The sequence below is a fragment of the Hyperolius riggenbachi genome, chromosome 7 (assembly GCF_040937935.1).
Source record: "Hyperolius riggenbachi isolate aHypRig1 chromosome 7, aHypRig1.pri, whole genome shotgun sequence".
In the NCBI taxonomy this organism is placed as follows: domain Eukaryota; kingdom Metazoa; phylum Chordata; class Amphibia; order Anura; family Hyperoliidae; genus Hyperolius; species Hyperolius riggenbachi.
The window spans coordinates 36092965-36115515 of NC_090652.1; the positions used below are offsets into that span (position 1 = coordinate 36092965).

The 22551-nt window shown below is 47.4% G+C and overlaps 1 protein-coding gene across 2 annotated transcripts in view; it reads left to right on the top strand.

The window, feature by feature from the left end:
* LOC137524249 (interferon-induced very large GTPase 1-like) overlaps positions 1 to 22551 on the top strand; it is a 281929-nt gene that overhangs the window by 87391 nt on the left and 171987 nt on the right. For both annotated transcript variants that reach the window (XM_068243882.1, XM_068243881.1), the window contains exon 2: positions 12035 to 13674. In XM_068243882.1, coding sequence (XP_068099983.1) covers positions 12054 to 13674 — 1621 coding nt within the window. In that variant the 5' untranslated portion in view covers positions 12035 to 12053. The remainder of the gene's footprint in view (positions 1 to 12034; positions 13675 to 22551) is intronic.

A 22551-nucleotide genomic window follows, 5' to 3' on the forward strand; every position in this document is an offset into this window, starting at 1 on the left:
TGTGTGTGGGTCTGGGCAGGACTCGGAGGGAGGGAGACACACATGCTGCACAGTGTGCACACAGTCTGCAGAGGGAAGACCCTCATAGTGAGTGGCGTGCCCCCTCTTCATATTATATGCCCCCCTCTCCCCTGGCTGGCCCTGAGATTTCAGTGGGGGGGGGGGGGGGAGTTGTGAGCAGAGATGCTGGCGAACATCTGGGCCCTGTACTACCGTGTCACTATGACCTGGAGTAGTACCCCTGCGTGGCCCGGCAGTGCGCAACCTAGTATAGCGCTCCTGTTGCCGGGCACTTTCTGCGCATGTGAGTGACATCACTCATGCGCAGAGAGTGCCCGGCAACAGGAGCGCGATACTAGGTTGCGCACCGCCGGGCCACGTAGGCGTACTACTCCAGGTCATAGCGACCCGGAAGTAGTACAGGGCCCAGAGAGATTCGCCCGGCGAACGGTTCAGGCCATCTCTAGTTGTGAGTTGGACAGACTGTCACTAGGTGTAGGTGGGCATTGGGCAAGCTGTGCTGGGCACTGTGAGCAGAGTTGTTAGGGCCCTTTTCCACTGGCTGTGATCCAATTCAAAAAGAGAATCGCAGCCGTTTTTCTAGACGCAAGAGCACCGTATGTAAATTGTGGTGCTCATTTTCCATTATGCCGCTTCGATCGTGGTTTGGTTTTTGCAGAAATACGATCGCCGGCCAGCGCGATTCTTGTTATGATGGTGTTACATTCCCGATGGCGGAACATGGACAGTGGAAAAAAGTAGCTTGCGTGATCACAAGCACAGGGGTGGGGGTGGAATAAGGGTTGGCACTATGTGTGTGCGGGGGGGGGCGCCGCAGGTTTTCTTGCCTGGAGTGACAAAGTGGCTAGAAACACCCCTGGGAGCAGCTGAATTCATGGCAGATGAGACTACACTAAATAAGTAACTGGATGCTGCCTCAGGGTCAGTGTAGGAAGACAGAGTACTTAGAGGTTGAAAGGCCTCAGTCAGGGAGTTCAGATCCAGGTTGTGGTAATTCCTGCGCTTGACCGTATGGTGTAGTGTTGGAGGAGTTGACAGTAGAGAAGAATTGATTGAGAAGGTAAGAAGGTTGTGGTCTGAGAGGGGAAGCGGAGTGTTATGGAAGCTTGAAATAGAACAGAGGCGGGTAAAGATAAGGTCAAGAGTGTGGCCGTCTTTGTGGGTGGAAGTGGAGGACCATTGGGCGAGGTCAAACGAGGAGGTGAGAGAGAGCCATGGCCGTTTCTACAGCCATGCGGCCCGTGCAGCCGCCCTGAGCGCTGCTGGGAGGGGGGCGCTGTGATGGAGGAGGGAGTCGCAGCCGCGGGGAGGGCAGCCCGACCTCTCCCTCCCTCTCCCCGGGCCGCCCTCCGTGCGATCTCCCCTCCGACTGCAGAGTAATGCGCAGGGAAGCGCTATAGAAAACTACTCACCTCCCTGGTTCCAATCGCTGCTCTCTCGCCGCCAGTCTCATCTCTCCATAGACACTGATACACACACACACACGCTGCTTCCGGCTAAACAGGAAGCAGCGTGTGTGTGTATCAGTGTCTATGGAGAGATGAGACTGGCGGCGGGAGAGCAGCGATTGGAACCAGGGAGGTGAGTCGTTTTCTATAGCGCTTCCCTGCGCATTACTCTGCAGTCGGAGGGGAGATCGCACGGAGGGCGGCCCGGGGAGAGGGAGGGAGAGGTCGGGCTGCCCTCCCCGCGGCTGCGACTCCCTCCTCCATCATGGGGGGCACCTACCTAACCTATATTGGGGCAGCTACCTAATCTAACCTATCCTGGGGGGCAGCTACCTATCTAACCTATCCTGGGGGGCACCTACCTAATCTAACATATACTGGGGGCGCAGCTACCTAATCTAACCTATACTGAGGGGGCACCTACCTAATCTAACCTATACTGGGGGGCAGCTACCTATCTAACCTATCCTGGGGGGCACCTACCTAATCTAACCTATACTGGGGGGGCAGCTACCTATCTAACCTATCCTGGGGGCACCTACCTAATCTAACCTATACTGGGGGGGCACCTACCTAATCTAACCTATACTGAGGGGGCACCTACCTAATCTAACCTATACTGGGGGGCAGCTACCTATCTAACCTATCCTGGGGGGCACCTACCTAATCTAACCTATACTGGGGGGCAGCTACCTAATCTAACCTATACTGAGGGGGCAGCTACCTAATCTAACCTATACTGAGGGGGCACCTACCTATCTAACCTATACTGGGGGGCACCTACCTAATCTAACCTATACTGGGGGGCAGCTACCTAATCTAAGCTATACTGAGGGGGCAGTTACCTAATCTAACCTATACTGAGGGGGCAGCTACCTAATCTAACCTATACTGAGGGGGCAGCTACCTAATCTAACCTATACTGAGGGGGCAGCTACCTAATGTAACCTATACTGGGGGGGCACCTACCTATCTAACCTATCCTGGGGGGCACCTACCTAATCTAACCTATACTGGGGGGCAGCTACATAATCTAACCTATACTGAGGGGGCAGCTACCTAATCTAACCTATACTGGGGGGGCACCTACCTATCTAACCTATACTGGGGGGCAGCTACCTTTCTAACCTATACTGGGGGGCAGCTATCTATCTAACCTATACTGGGGGGCACCTACCTAACCTATACTGGGGGGCAGCTACCTATCTAACCTATAGTGGGAGCATTAACTTATCTAACCTGTATTGGGGGCACCTACCTACCTAGCTAGCCTATACAGGTGACAACTATACTGGCTACCTATATTGGAGGCACCTATCTAACTAACTTATAGTGGGGGCATCTACCTATCTAACCTATGCTGGGGGCAACTATTCTGGCTACCTATATTAGAGGCACCCACCTAGCTAACCTGTACTGGGGGCACCTACCTATCTAATTTATACCGGGGACGCCTGCCTATCTAACCTATACTGGGGGCAACTCTACTGGCTACCTGTACTGGAGGTACCTACCTGGCTAACCTATACCGGGGGCTACTATACTGGCTCATCTATGCCTGGCTACCTATACTGGGTGGACCTATAGCTGGCTACCTATACTGAGGTACCTATTCTGGGGGAATCTATACTGAGTGCAACTAGACCTGGCTAACCTATACTGCGGGCACCCATACCTTGCTTCGGGGAGGGGGGGGGCGCAATTTTTACACCCTCGCCCTGGGTGCATTTCAGCCTAGAAACTGCACTGGAGAGAGCAGTTTGGTGGCAGTAGGACAGTTAGTGTCGATGGGCATTTCAAAATCTCCAATGATGATAGAGGGTATGTCAGTGGAGAGGAACTGGAGAAGCCATGCTGAAAAGTGATCTATGAGAGTAGAGGCTGGACTGGGCGGGCGGTAGATAACAGCAATCTGAATGTGGTATGGAGAGTAGAGACGAACAGCATGAACTTCAAAGGATGAGAGTGAGAGTGCGGGCAGTGGTGTGAGTGGCTTAAAGGAGCAGTGTTCAGAGAGGAGGATCCCCACCCCCCCTCCATGTTTGTGGCCAGGTCTAGGGGCATGACTAAATTGTAGACCACCATGTGATAGAGCAGCTGGAAATACCGTGTCTGATGGAGTTATCCATGTCTCAGTGAGCCCCAGAAAGGTGAAAGTGTTGGAGATAAACATGTCATGAATAAAGGCCAGTTTATTACAGACTGAGCGGGAGTTCCATAGAGCCCCAGATATGGGGAGGGGAGAGCTGGGAAGAAGGGGGATGTCAATAAGGTTGTAGGTGTTCTGGGAGGAGAGGTGATGAGGTTTGTTATTGGTAGAATGAGTTGTAGTCTGAGCAGTGTGAGGTCTAGGAGTGGGCCCTGGGTTTGGTGATATGTCCCCAGAAGCCAGGAGGAGTAGTAGGCAGAGCAGAGAGATGTGAGGGTGGGACTTGTGTGTGAATGCAAGTTAGGTTTAGCGAGAGCAGAAGAGGGGTAGTGTTAGCAGAGAAATAGGAATAGTTTGTGGCTAGAGAGAAGGGGAGATGATAGCAGAGAGGGAGCAATGTGTATGGTGTTGCTGACAGTGGGAGGATGAAGTGACATGTGAATTTTCAGGAACAGAAGGCACAAAGAAGTGATTGAGAGAGACATCCTAAACATTCTGAAGTGCTCTATAGGGAGATCGCTAACTGACAGCAGGAGGGTGGAGTGTGTTTAGATACAGGAATTGCAGAAACAAGCAAGCATATGGTGAAACAAATAAAAAACAGTTACCCTATTTGTCGCCGTATAAGACGCTCTGGAATATAAGACGCACCTAGGTTTAGAGGGCAAAATCCAGGGGAAAAAAAATACTAAACCTGGTGCGTCCATGTTCCAGGAGCGTCTTGAAGATGTTCTCCCCTAATTGGTATCCTCCTATGTTCCCTTCTGTCCTCCCAGGTGTCCCCTTCTGTCCTCTCAGGTGTCCCCTTCTGTTCCCAGGGTCCCCTTCTGTCCCTAGGTGACCCCTCTTCTGTCCTCCCAGGTGTCCACCTTCTGTCCCCAGGTGTCCCGCTATCTCCCATGTGTCTGTTTCTTCCCTTGTCCCTGCTATCTCTGCTATGACCCTGCTTCTCTCAGATGTCCTTGCTACTGGCACATGTCCCTGCACGATGTTTAAATGTATACAGTGTAGCTCTGCTGTACCTCCGCCATGTCACCGCTATGTCCGCCATGTCCCCGCTACTTGGATGTGTCCCTGCTCAATGTTTAAATGTATAAAGTGTAGTGCTGCAGTATCCCCACTATCTCCTCCATGTCCCCCTGTCTCTACAATGTCCCCATGTCCCCCACTATTTCGGCAATGTCCCCGCTATGTTGGCAATGTCCCCCGCAATCTCTGCAATGTCCCCGCTATCTCTGCAATATCCCTGCTATCTCTGTAATGTCCCCCGCTGATGCAGGCTCTTACCTCTCCGGCAGCGCCCACGGGGATAGCCGATCTCTTCACCGCTGCACTTCTCGCTCTAGTGACCGCATCTTGTACTGACGCGTCATCAGTACAAGCCAACACTAGAGCGAGAAGTGCAGCAGTGAAGAGGTCGGCTATCCCCGTGGGCGCTGCCGGAGAGGTAAGAGCCTGCATCAGCGGGGGACATGGAGGAGATAGCGGGGATATTGCAGAGATAGCGGGGACATTGCAGAGATTGCGGGGGACATTGCCAACATAGTGGGGACATTGCAGAGATAGCGGGGGACATGGAGGAGATAGCGGGGACATGGAGGAGATAGCGGGGACATGGAGGAGATAGCGGGGGACATTGCCAACATAGCGGGGACATGGAGGAGATAGCATGGGACAATGCCAACATAGCAGGGACATTGCAGAGATAGCGGGGGACATTGCCAACATAGCGGGGACATGGAGGAGATAGCGGGGGACATTGCCAACATAGCGGGGACATGGAGGAGATAGCGGGGACATGGAGGAGATAGCAGGGAACATTGCCAACATAGCGGGGACATTGCAGAGATAGTGGGGACATGGAGGAGATAGCGGGGACATTGCAGAGATAGCGGGGACATGGAGGAGATAGCGGGGACATTGCAGAGATAGCGGGGACATGGAGGATATAGCGGGGGACATTGCAGAGATAGCGGGGACATTGCCAACATAGCGGGGACATTGCAGAGATAGCGGGGACATTGCAGAGATAGCGGGGACATGGAGGAGATAGCGGGGACATTGCAGAGATAGCGGGGACATTGCAGAGATAGCGGGGACATTGCCAACATAGCGGGGACATTGCAGAGATAGCAGGGGACATGGAGGAGATAGCCGGGGACATTGCCAACATAGCGGGGACATTGCAGAGATAGCGGGGACATGGAGGAGATAGCCGGGGACATTGCCAACATAGCGGGGACATTGCAGAGATAGCGGGGACATGGAGGAGATAGCGGGGGACATTGCCAACATAGCAGGGACATGGAGGAGATAGCGGGGACATTGCCAACATAGTGGGGACATTGCAGAGATAGCGGGGGACATGGAGGAGATAGCGGGGACATGGAGGAGATAGCGGGGACATGAAGGAGATAGCGGGGGACATTGCCAACATAGCGGGGACATGGAGGAGATAGCAGGGGACATTGCCAACATAGTGGGGACATTGCAGAGATAGCGGGGGACATGGAGGAGATAGCGGGGACATGGAGGAGATAGCGGGGACATGAAGGAGATAGCGGGGGACATTGCCAACATAGCGGGGACATGGAGGAGATAGCAGGGGACATTGCCAACATAGCAGGGACATTGCAGAGATAGCGGGGGACATTGCCAACATAGCGGGGACATGGAGGAGATAGCGGGGGACATTGCCAACATAGCGGGGACATGGAGGAGATAGCGGGGACATGGAGGAGATAGCAGGGAACATTGCCAACATAGCGGGGACATTGCAGAGATAGTGGGGACATGGAGGAGATAGCGGGGACATTGCAGAGATAGCGGGGACATGGAGGATATAGCGGGGGACATTGCAGAGATAGCGGGGACATTGCCAACATAGCGGGGACATTGCAGAGATAGCGGGGACATTGCAGAGATAGCGGGGACATGGAGGAGATAGCGGGGACATTGCAGAGATAGCGGGGACATGGAGGAGATAGCGGGGACATTGCAGAGATAGCGGGGACATTGCAGAGATAGCGGGGACATTGCCAACATAGCGGGGACATGGAGGAGATAGCAGGGGACATTGCCAACATAGCGGGGACATGGAGGAGATAGCAGGGGACATTGCCAACATAGCGGGGACATTGCAGAGATAGCGGGGACATGGAGGAGATAGCATGGGACAATGCCAACATAGCAGGGACATTGCAGAGATAGCGGGGGACATTGCCAACATAGCGGGGACATGGAGGAGATAGCGGGGACATGGAGGAGATAGCAGGGAACATTGCCAACATAGCGGGGACATTGCAGAGATAGTGGGGACATGGAGGAGATAGCGGGGACATTGCAGAGATAGCGGGGACATGGAGGAAATAGCGGGGACATTGCAGAGATAGCGGGGACATGGAGGAGATAGCGGGGGACATTGCAGAGATAGCGGGGACATTGCCAACATAGCGGGGACATTGCAGAGATAGCGGGGACATGGAGGAGATAGCGGGGACATTGCAGAGATAGCGGGGACATGGAGGAGATAGCGGGGACATTGCAGAGATAGTGGGGACATTGCAGAGATAGCGGGGACATTGCCAACATAGCGGGGACATTGCAGAGATAGCAGGGGACATGGAGGAGATAGCCGGGGACATTGCCAACATAGCGAGGACATTGCAGAGATAGCGGGGACATGGAGGAGATAGCGGGGGACATTGCCAACATAGCAGGGACATTGCCGACATAGCGGGGACATGGAGGAGATAGCGGGGGACATTGCCAACATAGCAGGGACATGGAGGAGATAGCGGGGACATTGCAGAGATAGCGGGGACATTGCACAGATAGCGGGGACATTGCAGAGATAGCAGGGGACATTGCAGAGATAGCGGGGACATGGAGGAGATAGCGGGGGACATTGCCAACATAGCGGGGACATTGCAGAGATAGCGGGGACATGGAGGAGATAGCGGGGGACAATGCCAACATAGCGGGGACATTGCAGAGATAGCGGGGACATGGAGGAGATAGCGGGGGACAATGCCAACATAGTGGGGACATTGCAGAGATATCGGACATGGAGGAGATAGCGGGGACATGGAGGAGATAGCGGGGGACATTGCCAACATAGCGGGGACATTGCAGAGATAGCGGGGACATGGAGGAGATAGCGGGGACATTACAGAGATAGCGGGGACATTGCAGAGATAACGGGGACATTGCAGAGATAGCGGGGGACAATGCCAACATAGCGTGGACATGGAGGAGATAGCGGGGACATGGAGGAGATAGCAGGGACATTGCCAACATAGCGTGGACATGGAGGAGATAGCGGGGACATTACCAACATAGCGGGGACATGGAGGAGATAGCGGGGACATTGCCAACATAGCTGGGACATTGCCAACATAGCGGGGACATGGAGGAGATAGCGGGGGACATTGCCAACATAGCGAGGACATGGAGGAGATAGCAGGGACATTGCAGAGATAGCGGGGACATTGCAGAGATATCAGGGACATTGCAGAGATAGCGGGGACATTGCAGAGATAGCGGGAAACATGGAGGAGATAGCAGGGACATTGCAAAGATAGCTGGGACATGGAGGAGATAGCGGGGGACATTGCCAACATAGCAGGGACATTGCAGAGATAGCGGGGACATTGCAGAGATAGCAGGGACATTGCAGAGATAGCGGGGACATTGCAGAGATAGCAGGGGACATGGAGGAGATAGCGGGGGACATTGCCAACATAGCAGGGATATTGCAGAGATAGCGGGGACATTGCAGAGATATCAGGGACATTGCAGAGATAGCGGGGACATTGCAGAGATAGCGGGAAACATGGAGGAGATAGCGGGGACATTGCAAAGATAGCGGGGACATGGAGGAGATAGCGGGGGACATTGCCAACATAGCAGGGACATTGCAGAGATAGCGGGGACATTGCAGAGATAGCAGGGACATTGCAGAGATAGCGCGGACATTGCAGAGATAGCAGGGGACATGGAGGAGATAGCGGGGGACATGGAGGAGATAGCGGGGACATGGAGGAGATAGCAGGGGACATTGCCAACATAGCAGGGACATTGCAGAGATAGCGGGGACATGGAGGTAGAGTGACCAGACGTCCCGGATTGCCCGGGACGCGTCCCGGATTCGGGGTCCGCTGTCCCAGGCTGCATGAGGTCCCGGGAAACGTCCCGCTTTCAGCAGCGGGACGTCCCGGCCTCGGGACTCTGGCCACTCTATCCGCATGAACTGGCAGCGGCGTCTATAGACGCCGTGCCAGTTCATTGCCCGCAGCCCAGCTCCAGCCTCCTCTTCAGGTGTCCGACACCGGCAGGCGAGCAGGGCTACGGCAAGATGGCTGCCGGAGCCCTGTACTGGAGACTATTTGTGTCTCCAGTACAGGGCTTCGGGCGCCATCTTGCCCTTGCCCTGCTCTGCCTGTCAGCGCGGGAGACTTCAGGAGGAAGGTGGTCCCGGGAGCAGCGCGCCAGAGGCCGGAGACTTCTGCCAGGTGAGTAAATGCTTTCTTTTTCAGGTGAAATGTTTGCCCACATTGCGTTTTTTTTTCCAGGAGAAATGTTTGCCCGCATTGCGTTTCTTTTCTGGTGAAATGTTTGCCCGCATTGCGTTTTTTTTTTCCAGGTGAAATGTTTGCCTGCATTGCGTTTTTTTTCTGGTGAAATGTTTGCCCGCGTTGCGTATTTTTTCCAGGTGAAATGTTTGCCCGCATTGCGTTTCTTTTCTGGTGAAATGTTTGCCCGCATTGTGTTTTTTTTTTCTCCAGGTGAAATGTTTGCCTGCATTGCGTTTCTTTTCTGGTGAAATGTTTGCCCGCATTGCGTTTCTTTTCTGGTGAAATGTTTGCCCGCATTGCGTTTCTTTTCTGGTGAAATGTTTGCCCGCATTGCGTTTCTTTTCCAGGTGAAATGTTTGGCCGCATTGCATTTATTTTGTAATGACATGTTGCCCACATTGCATTTATTTTGTACTGACATGTTGCCCGCATTGCATTTATTTTATACTGACATGTTGCCCGCATTGCGGTTATTTTGTGCTGACATGTTGCCTATTGCGTATATTTTCTGGTGTCCGGGGTAACTGTTACTGCATTTATTATTTAATGGTCATAGATGGCTATGTTTGCTGCTTTGTGGTTACGGTATACTATTAGCATCACACAGTTTCTGCACACCCATGATGCAAAGTCTCGTTTGTCCACATCATGGCGTAAACACTGCTTTCTTATGCCTCGCTGTTACATCATTACGTTAGCTCCGCCCATACAATGGCATGGCCACGCCCATTTTTCGCCGCGGCGCAGCCCCCTCCCCAGTCTTCGTCGCTGTGCGCTCCTCAGTCCTCCCCACTTTTCGCCACCCCTCCCTCCACGCCCCCCCTCCCCGTCCCAGGTTGGACCCACAAAAATCTGGTCACTCTAATGGAGGAGATAGCGGGGACATGGAGGAGATAGCGGGGGACATTGCCAACATAGCAGGGACATAGAGGAGATAGCGGGGGACATTGCCAACATAGCGGGGACATGGAGGAGATAGCGGGGACATGGAGGAGATAGCAGGGGACAATGCCAACATAGCGGGGACATTGCAGAGATAGCGGGGACATGGAGGAGATAGCGGGGACATGGAGGAGATAGCGGGGGACATTACAGAGATAGCGGGGGACATTGCCAACATAGTGGGGACATTGCAGAGATAGGGGGGACATTGCAGAGATAGCGGGGACATGGAGGAGATAGTGGGGACATTACAGAGATAGCGGGGATATTGCAGAGATAGCAGGGACATGGAGGAGATAGCGGGGACATTGCAGAGATAGCGGGGACATGGAGGAGATAGCAGGGGACATTGTCAACATAGCGGGGACATTGCAGAGATAGCGGGGGACATTGCCAACATAGCGGGGACATTGCAGAGATAGCGGGGACATGGAGGAGATAGCGGGGGACATTACAGAGATAGTGGGGATATTGCAGAGATAGCGGGGACATGAAGGAGATAGCAGGGGACATTGCCAACATAGTGGGGACATTGCAGAGATAGCGGGGACATTGCCAACATAGCGGGGACATGGAGGAGATAGCGGGGACATTGCCGACATAGCAGGGACATGGAGGAATAGCGGGGGACATTGCAGAGATAGCGGTGACACTGGAAGAAACATAGACACATGGGGGATAGCAGGGACAGAGCGGGCACACAGGCAGGGAATCCCTGATGTGGTGGCGGTTCCTATCGGCGGGCGTTTGGAAGTCGGGGATTCCCTGCCTTTGCCATATAAGACACAGGGACTTTTTCTCCCCATTTTTGGGGGAGAAAAAGTGCGTCTTATACGCCGAAATATACGGTAAGTAGCAAACCATGTGACCGAAGTGCAGAGTCTCCTGGCAGTTCCCTCTGTTCCCTTATGGTTCTATTCTGGTGTAATGCGGGTCTTTTGCTGTGCACTTCAAATTATGCACTTAAGATTAATGCACATCTGACCACGGTCATAGCTGACTTTTGGGAATGTAATGCGATTTCTGCCCTTTAGCAATTAAAACATGACTCTGCATCAACTCCGTAATTTTTGGTGGGACTTTTGCCATGGATCCCCCTCCGACATGCCCCTGTCCAGCTGTTAGGCCCCTTGAAACAATTTTTCCACCACTTTTGTGGCCAGAAACAGTCTTTGTAGGTTTTAAAATGTGCCCGCCCATTGAGGTGTATGGAGATTCACCTATTCGCAATTTTTTGCGGAAATTCGCATTCGAAAATTCACGAACTTGAAATCTGATTTTCGGCCCATCACTACTACACAGCACAATATACAGCCTATCTAGTCACAAGAGTCCTGAAAAGGACTATTGGGGGTCCCCAGCTGGTGCACAGAGCACCTAGGAAGCAGTTACACAGCACAATATCACAATACAGCCTCTCTAACTCTGTACGTGTATCAGCAGCAGCAGCTCCTCTCCCTACTCTGACTAAATCAGACTGTAAAATGGCCAATGGGAGCTGACATTATATTGAGGGGGAGTGGCCCATATGGCGATCAGGTCGGATTAGCCATCCTGTACCACCTGACAGCAGGGTAAATATTAAAAAGGTGGCCCAATAGGAAAGTGTAAGGTGGCTGCGAAAGGCACATACTGTTTGCCGCTCAGGCAAGCTGGTGAAGGGCTGATGTCAGCGGGAAACCGTTCCCCAGGCAAACAGTTTTGTCATCCCTACTCAGACTAATGCTCAATCTAACATTATGTTCTGTACCTGAATGGTGGCTAGGTTTAGATTACGAACTCCATATGTAGACTTATAGTGTAGGTCATGCAGGTTTGTTGGTCCTGGAGTAAATAAGTACTTAATAAACAAATCTTTATTGCTATGTATAATGACAGTCAATATATTTTTTTTTCAGGTGGTGAAATCCAGTAGCAATGGCTTCCAAAGGACTGCCATTACCCCCCAATAATCATCTGACAGACAAACCAACACAAGTGTTTGCAGAGAGTATGGGAGGCTTACCTGATAAAATGGTTGCCATGGCTTCCAGTGGTCTGGCGTCACCCACCAATAATCACCTAAATGAGGAACCACCACCACAAGTGTTTGCAGAGAGTATGGGAGGTTTGTGTGATAAAATGGTTGCCATGGATTCCAGTGGACTGGCGTCACCCACCAACAATCATCTAAATGAAGAACCACCAGAAGTGTTTGCAGAGAGTATGGGAGGCTTGTGTGATAAAAAGGTTGCCATGGCTTCCAGTGGACTGGCGTCATCCACCAATAATCACCTAAATGAGGAACCACCACAAGTGTTTGCAGAGAGTATGGGAGGCTTGTGTGATAAAATGGTTGCCATGGATTCCAGTGGACTGGCGTCACCCACCAATAATCATCTAAATGAGGAACCACCACAAGTGTTTGCAGAAACTATGGGAAGCTTGTGTGATAAAATGGTTGCCATGGATTCCAGTGGACTGGCATCACCCACCAACAATCTTCTAAATAAGGAACCACCACAAGTGTTTGCAGAGAGTATGGGAGGCTTGTCTGATAAAATGGTTGCCATGGATTCCAGTGGACTGGCATCACCCACCAACAATCATCTAAATGAGGAACCACCACAAGTGTTTGCAGAGAGTATGGGAGGCTTGTCTGATAAAATGGTTGCCATGGATTCCAGTGGACTGGCATCACCCACCAACAATCTTCTAAATAAGGAACCACCACAAGTGTTTGCAGAGAGTATGGGAGGCTTGTGTGATAAAATGGTTGCCATGGATTCCAGTGGACTGGCGTCACCCACCAACAATCATCTAAATGAGGAACCACCACAAATGTTTGCAGAGAGTATGGGAGGTTTGTGTGATAAAATGGTTGCCATGGATTCCAGTGGACTGGCGTCACCCACCAACAATCATCTAAATGAGGAACCACCACAAGTGTTTGCAGAGAGTATGGGAGGCTTGTCTGATAAAATGGTTGCCATGGATTCCAGTGGACTGGCATCACCCACCAATAATCATCTAAATGAGGAACCACCACAAGTGTTTGCAGAGAGTATGGGAGGCTTGTCTGATAAAATGGTTGCCATCGATTCCAGTGGACTGGCGTCATCGACCAATAATCATCTGACAGACAAACCTACACAAGTCTTAGAAGACAATATGAATGGTTTGTGTGATAAAACACATGTCAAGGCTTTAACTGGGCAAGAGTCATCTATAGATGAACATCTATCTGAAGATAGTACACATGGCTGGTTTGATGAAACAGTTATGAAGGCTTCACCCACTAAAGAACATCTAAAAGGGGAGCCTACAGTCATTGAAGAGCGTATGGATGGCTTATATGATGAAACAGGACCTCTCAGCTTCTTAACTCAACAGGAGTATAAAGACCTGTTTGAGGCTAAAACATCTGAAGAGGGAGTGGACAAAATACTAGACATTATACTACAGAGAGGAAGTCCAGCATGTGAGAAATTCTTGGATCACCTTGATTATCTAGGTCAGAAGTTTCCATCCTTGAAGGATATGTCTCGATATTTAGAGAGTAAGTTACTGCTGTCTGTGCAATAAGTCTAACTAATGAACCATATAGTTCATGGAAGTTTTCTCTCATTTAAGAGAAGATTTTCAAACTAGACCTTTAACTTTTTAAAGTAAACCTGAACCGAGTAAAATGATTTAAAGTAACTACATAATGTACGTGCAAATTAATATTACATGCTTACCTCACCATCATTTCCTCTCAGAAGCTCACCATTTTATTCTCACGATGATTCCTTCCAGTTCTGACAAGTTTTTGTCAGAACTGAAATATAACAGTTGCTGTCAGTTATATATCAGTTTCAGGGCCGGATTTCTGAGCAGGCCCCCGAGGCCGGTGACTAGGGCGGAGACTTCTTTGCTACTTCAAGGGGCGGGTGGGGAGGCGTGCGCACACTATTCTCTATCCCAACAGTACAGCTTCATGCACATCGTTCAGGCCCGTCTGTCAAGAGCTGCAGCTGAAAGCAAAGAGAGCATTCTCCTGCTCTTCATGCTTCTTATTAGCTGCAGCGTCTGCTTGCAGCCTGTCCAGGTTATCTGGCTCTCCCCTGCCGTTATATGACACTGTGACCTGGCAGGGGAGACGTGATCTGCAGCGGCCCCGCCCCCGCCCCTCTCCACGGACACAAACACAGCAGCACGAGGGAGTCAGCCAGGAGGAGGGAAAGTTGCCTGTGCTCCATCCAGCACTAGAGATGGCAAGAAGTGTGCAGGGATGTGAATGAACTTGCACAGTGGTGTGCTAAGGTACCATGCTCATGCTGGGGCATATATTTTTTTTTTTAACTAGTCTTTTGAATGGGGTCACGCAAAGTATATGAAGTGTGCTGCAATCCTACACAGTGCTGGCCACCACTACACCAAGTCAATCATGTTCTGCTTTGTAGAAAATTATGATGACTTTGTCTTTTGGGAAATCAACAATTTTTTTAAAGTAATGTCTGTATCTCACATCTTACACAAAGCTAAACTGGAGATATTATTGAGGATGCTACAGTGGCAGAGGCAGGAGAAGGTATGATTCAGATGAGTTTCTGTGGATGGTTGGTGGGAGCTCCTTTATCCAATGTTAGCTTGTGTTAAAACACTTTTCTGCTACCAAGCAGAAGAAAAGCGTTCAGCATCGGTGCCTGGCAATTCGTCATGGGGTTGTGCTTTGAGCCCCTGTCTCCCATCTTGCACTCCCCCTCTGTACTTTACACTTTTCTCACTAGTTTTACTTTCTAGATATGGTCTAATGTCCTACCATATTTTTAAAGTGGTTCTGTGGTGGTCTGGTGACATGACTATGTACTCTGTAAAGTGCCTCAGATGACAGCGCTGTACACATATTTATTAGTGGTTCTGTGGTGGTCTGGAAAAACAAAAAGTGTCACTTACCTGGGGCTTCTAACAGCCCCCTACAGATATCCTGTCCTGCGCCGTCACTGACAAATCCTCTGTTTCCCACCGCAGGTCACCGTCTCATGCGGGTATTTGTCTAACACGAATGTCAAAGCGGCTGTGCAGCCATGGCCGTGCGCGTCCTTGCTCCCGCTTGCGTCTCCAGGAGCTTACTACGCAGGCGCTGTTCGAAATAACTTCGTACTGTGCATGCACAGTAAGCTCCCGGAGACAGGAGCGAGGACATGCACAGCCACGGCTGCGCAGTCGTTGGGACATTGTGAAGTTTTTCCGTACAGCGCCTGCGTAGTAAGCTTCTGGAGACGCAAGCGGGAGAAAGCGCGCGGCCATGGCTGCACAGCCGCTTTGACATTCGTGTTGTTAGACAAATACCCGCATGAGACGGTGACCTGCGGTGGGAAACAGGATTCGTCAGTGACGGCGCAGGACAGGATATCTGTAGGGGGCTGTTAGAAACCCCAGGTAAGTGACACTTTTTGTTTTTCCAGACCACCACAGAACCACTTTAATAAGTATGTGTACAGCACTGTCATCTGAGGCACTTTACAGAGTACATAGTCATGTCACTGACTGCCCTCAGAGGAGCTCACAATCTAATCCTACCATAGTCATAGTATAATGTCCTAGCATATTATTATGATGTATTTATATAGCACTGACATCTTATGCAGCACATTACAGAGTACATAGTCATGTCACTGACTGTCCTCAGAGGAGCTCACAATCTAGTCCTACCATAGTCATAGCCTAATGTCCTACCATATTATTTCTGTAGCACTAACATCTTCTGCAGAGTACACAGTCATGTCACTAAAGGTACATACATCAAGTGATTCTGTTTCAATCGATAAAGCAATAAAATTTATTAAGCGATCAACTTGAGTGTGGTTGATCGAAAGTCAATTGACTAGCAGCCCACACACTACAAGCGATATTCTATGTGATTCACCTTCACTAGTCGATCTGACCGATGTTGTACCACCATGCTCTGAATGATAGGTGAACGGTAGCTGATCCCTGTGCGAACAACTGATATTTTGCACATCCTGCTCGATCGACTCTCTCGATTCTATAAAATGATGGATTAAAATGGTTGATTGTTTAGCAAATGGCTAAATGTATAGCTACCTTAAATGTCCTTAGTCAATTTAATCACCCTAATCTCTTGATCTGTAACCCTAACTTGATACTTAATGATATCCATTATCCCATTCTCAAATTCATAGCCTCACCCTAATTTTCCGAAGTTCCTAGCCTTTAATTTCCCCTTACCGCCTTTTTGTTACTTACCTTACTTTAACTCCTCTATATCCCTAACCTCTCCACTTTTCCTTGTTGGTTAAACCTTTTCTAACCCCACTGTTGTCGAAGAGGGGGGGGGGGGGGGGTGGCTGGTGTTAGTGGGCCTTGAGCGGTAAAAAGTACAAATCCGGCCCTGATCAGTTTCTGTCAATTATAACTGAAAGGACAACTGATAAACAAGGTAATGACCATGTTTCCCTATGGCTCAAGTGGGTAATATTACAGTTTAACAGTGTGCTGACCAGGAAGCTGTGGGGTAATGGCCATTTTCAAAATTGAGGACGGGGAATTCCATGGATCCCAGTGAAGAAATGGGACGCAGGAGAGGAGAAAGAGATTGAGGAATAGACTACACAGGAGGTAAGTATATCGCGTGTATGTTTATTTAGAGTTTTAATTTTCAGTTCAGGTTTGCTGTAAGTGATATACAGTAAGTGATTATCATAGACCTAATCTCCTTGATAGATAAGGTCCATACGATACTAATAATAATTTTTTGCTTGCAAATTGTGTGCAGCATGGGTTCTGGCTGACCAAAACCACCGGGAAGTGCATTGATTGGTCCAATTCAAACTGCATACAATTTGTATTACCTTTGCATGCAAGACAGAATTATTGTCATCTCTACTGCTCGTTATGCCTCAGTTTGTTTGTTTTTTTTGTGTGTTTTTTATTTCATTTGAGAAGTCCAAACACTTCTGAGGATTCCAATTACAACATAGCTACGTATTTTTTAGTAATTTGTCACTTGCAGGCACTGAAAGTGGATTTGTAGGTAAGATGAGAAAACGTAGCAAAAAAAAAAAAAAACTCAGGAAATGAATTTATTGAATTAAGAGCATTATGGCATATCATGTATTATTGCATTTATTCTTTACATAATGACTCCCATTTATGGTGATCAAAATTCCATTTTTTATTTGCTGAGTTTAGAAATAGAATGTACACTGCCTTCTGCAATAGTGATGCATTCTATTCCTGTCAGGGGGATTACTGTTACTATATGAGAATGAACAAAAAACTAAGTGAGTTCAGTATCGTTTTGTTTCCATCATCTGCAAAGAGAGTTCGTTTAATGCGGACCTAAACTCAAAACTTCCTTTTTTTTCTCTAAAAGATAAGCAGCAGCATAATAAGTAACCTTTAAAGAAAAACATTTCTTTGTTACAGCTAATACAAATCCTGCAATAAATCTTCGGTCTGTCTACTTCCAGCTTTCATGGAAGCAGACATATTGTTTAAATCCTGTGCTTTCAGATAAGCCCCTCTGCTGTGGCAGGCAGATGACACAGCTAAGGGATCAAATTACAACTTGTGCTTAGTCACAGGTGAGGGGGAATTAGACAGGCTAAACTCTCTAAATACATACAGGGTTCATTTCTCTATGTTTTCCTTCTGTCCTGTGCAAGAGTTTAGGTCCACTTTAAAGCATGTCACTTTCCTGGATGAAACCCAGAGCATCCAGAAATACATCAGTACTATCATATCATACCGAATAATAAGTGCATTGCTACCATACAGTATAGCATTCAGTACAATGAAAGTGTGCTTCACCGCTACTATTAATGTACACGTTGTCCAGTAAACACACAGCATGCTGTGCATTACACCAGTGGGACACGCCTCACCAGGGGCTTAATTCACTAAACCGTGTTAAGACAAATATCACACGTTATCAAAGTTATCACACGTTATCAAACTTATCACATGTTATCAAAAGCTATCACACGTTATCAAACGTTATCAAAGTTATCACACGTTATCAAAAGCTATCACACGTTATCAAACGTTATCAAAGTTATCACACGTTATCAAAAGCTATCACACGTTATCAAACGTTATCAAAGTTATCACACATTATCAAACTTATCACACGTTATCAAAAGCTATCACACGTTATCAAACGTTATCAAAGTTATCACACGTTATCAAAAGCTATCACACGTTATCAAACGTTATCAAAGTTATCACACGTTATCAAACGTTATCAAAGTTATCACACATTATCAAACTTATCACACGTTATCAAAAGCTATCACACGTTATCAAACGTTATCAAAGTTATCACACATTATCAAACTTATCACACGTTATCAAAAGCTATCACACGTTATCAAACGTTATCAAAGTTATCACACGTTATCAAAAGCTATCACACGTTATCAAACGTTATCAAAGTTATCACACGTTATCAAAAGCTATCACACGTTATCAAACGTTATCAAACTTATCACACGTTATCAAACTTATCACATGTTATCAAAAGTTATCACACATTATCAAAAGTTATCACACGTTATCAAACGTTATGAAAGTTATCACACGGTGTCAAACTTATCACACGTTATCAAAAGTTATCACACATTATCAAACGTTATCAAAGTGATCACACGTTATCAAAAGTTATGACACATTATCAAAGTTATCACACGTCATCAAAAGTTATCACACGTTATCAAACGTTATGAAAGTTATCACACGTTATCAAACTTATCACACGTTATTAAACGTTATGAAAGTTATCACACGTTATCAAACTTATCACACGTTATCAAACTTCTCACATGTTATCAAAAGTTATCACACGTTATCAAAAGTTATCACACGTTATCAAAAGCTATCACACGTTATCAAAAGCTATCACACGTTTTTAAACGTTATCAAAGTGATCACACGTTATCAAAAGTTATGACACATTATCAAACTTATCACATTGTAACGATTGTGGAATCGTATTCGCGGTCAGCGCACCAGACGTGCGCTGACGCGGCGGATTTCCTCCACAAGCGTATATTTGAGGACACCCAGGCTAGGTGCTATGCACCCGCAGAGGGCAATTCCCTCCGGCAGATGGCGCTGTGGAGTGCAGGCGAACACAGTCGCTGCACAGCCACAGATGCCAGACGGGAATTGTACAGATCCAGGACAAGGTATGATCAGGCAGGGCTGGATAGCCCACAAGAAACAGAGCAAAGGGACAGAACCAATGTGTGTCCACCAAACTAGCCGCCACCCAGCGACAGTGAACACACAACAGCGGAAACAAAGTGGGAACGCAATCGCAAGATTGGCGATTGCCGATAGAGACACAAGACAGAGCAGGACAGAATACGAGGATAGCAAAGGCACAGCAAATCATACAATGAGGAGGTGCAGAAAATAATAAACGCTAGCTAACCGCGAACACCGCACTCATTCGCAACAGTGCACGCGGTTATGCGCGGTCTCCACGTGATAAGCACAATAGAGACAAGCACGCCTAACTAACCATCGACAGACAAACATGAAACAGAGGACGCGAACGCTTGCTTAACGGTTACCTCACCGAGCCTCCAGCAAGCGGTCGCAGCAGACAAGACAGACACACGTGAAACAGGAACTGGGCAGAAAGGATCCACCGCTCTTCCGTCAGAGCAAGTGTGATCCAAGCAGAAACACAGATCAGAAAGATCCACAGCCGCTACCGCTAGCGGTTAGTGCGATTCAGGAAGACAGAGTAGCAGAACAGAAAGATCCACAGTGCTAGCGAAAAGTGGCTAGCGCGATCCCAGGAGACAGAACAGAAGGATCCACAGCGCTAGCGAAAAGTGGCTAGCGCGATCCCAGGAGACAGAACAGAAGGATCCACAGCGCTAGCGAAAAGTGGCTAGCGCGATCCCAGGAGACAGAACAGAAGGATCCACAGCGCTAGCGAAAAGTGGCTAGCGCGATCCAAAGAGACAGATCAGAAGAGATAGCTGGTAGCAACCGCTGCACCAGCTATACTCCAAGAACAGGGATCAGAACCATTTCCTGTCCACCACCCTTGGGACAGGACAATGGCAACAGGCAAGACAAGACAGAACAGGCAATACAGATAATACAACCTGACTGGGCTAGAAGGGGAGCCTAAAGCAACCCCCAGGAATTAACTATACTAGATAGCAATGGCTGACACTCCAGCAGTGTCCATCAGGAACAGACCATGGAAGGGAAATGACCAGCCAAGCCTTCTGGGAAACATAAAGCTCTTATAGTGCCAGTCATCAAAGAAGGCAGGTAGGGGATTTGCATAACGAATGTATGCAAATTCCCCAGCAAGAGGACAGACCAGAACTTGCAATGGAAAGACAGGTCTCTGTTCCAGAGTCCTGCAGCATGCAAACCTAAACAATGGTCAAAAGGCTGCCTGCCTGCGCAGGCAGCTGAGCGGATTCTCACACACATGTTATCAAAAGTTATCACACGTTATCAAAAGCTATCACACGTTCTCAAACGTTATCAAAGTTACCACACGTTATCAAAAGTTATCACACATTATCAAACGTTATCAAAGTGATCACACGTTATCAAAAGCTATCACACGTTCTCAAACGTTATCAAAGTTATCACACGCCATCAAAAGTTATCACACGTTATCAAACGTTATGAAAGTTATCACACGTTATCAAACTTATCACGCGTTATCAAACGTTATCAAACGTTATCAAAAGTTACCACACGGTATCAAACATTATCAAAGTGATCACACGTTATCAAAAGTTATGACACATTATCAAACTTATCACATGTTATCAAAAGTTATCACACGTAATTGACCAAGAAGGTCGAAGAAATCTCATTCAAAACAAAAGTTATCACACGTTATCAAACTTATCACACGTCATCAAAAGTTATCAAACGTTATCAAACTTATCACATGTTATCAAAAGTTATCACATGGTATCAAACGTTATCAAAGTGATCACACTTTATCAAAAGTTATGACACGTTATCAAGTTATGACACATTATCAAACTTATCACATGTTATCAAAAGTTATCACACGTTATTAAACATTATCAAAGTTATCAAACTTATCACACGTCATCAAAAGTTACCACACGTTATCAAACATTATGAAAATTATCACACGTTATGAAAGTTATCACACGTTATCAAACCTTATCACACGTTATCACACGTTATCAAACGTTATCAAAGTTATCACACGTTATCAAAAGTTATGACACGTCATCAAAAGTTATCACACATTATCAAACGTTATCAAAGTGATCACACGTTATCAAAAGAAGTTATCACACGTTATCAAACTTATCACACGTCATCAAACATTATGAAAGTTATCACACGTCATCAAACGTTATCAAACTTATCACACGTTATCAAAAGTTACCACACCGTATCAAACGTTATCATAGTGATCACATGTTATCAAAAGTTATCACACGTTCTCAAACTTATCACACGTTATCAAACGTTATGAAAGTTATCCTACGTTATCAAACGTTATCACACGTTATCAAACTTATCACACATCATCAAACGTTATGAAAATTATCACACGTTATCAAAAGTTATCACACAATATCAAACTTATCACGTTATCAAAAGTTATCACACGTTATCAAACTTATCACACGTCATCAAAAGTTATCACACGTAATCAAACGTTATGAAAGTTATCACACGTTATCAAACTTATCACATGTTATCAAAAGTTATCACACATTATCAAAGGTTATCACACATTATCAAACTTATCACATGTTATCAAAATTTATCACATGGTATCAAACGTTATCAAAGTGATCACACGTTATCAAAAGTTATGACACGTTATCAAAAGTTATCACACATTATCAAACTTATCACATGTTATCAAAAGTTATCACATGATATCAAACATTATCAAAGTGATCACACGTTATCAAAAGTTATGACACGTTATCAAAAGTTATCACACATTATTAAACTTATCACGTTATCAAAACTTATCACAAGTTATCAAACGTTATCAAAGTTATCACACGTTATCAAAAGTTATCAAACTTATCACATGTTATCAAAACTTATCACAAGTTATCAAAAGTTATCACACGTTATCAAAAGCTATCACACGTTATCAAACGTTATCAAAGTTATCACACGTTATCAAAAGTTATGACACGTCATCAAAAGTTATCACACATTATCAAACGTTATCAAAGTGATCACACGTTATCAAAATAAGTTATCACACGTTATCAAACTTATCACACGTCATCAAAAGTTATCACACATTATCAAATTGTCATGATCGCTGCTGCAGCAGGTATTGCTGGAAGTAGTAGTGCTGCAGCTCAGGCAGTTCTGATCTCTTTCCATGCAAGCTGCATAGCTTTGTCTGCCTTTCCCTGCTGTCAGCTTGTGA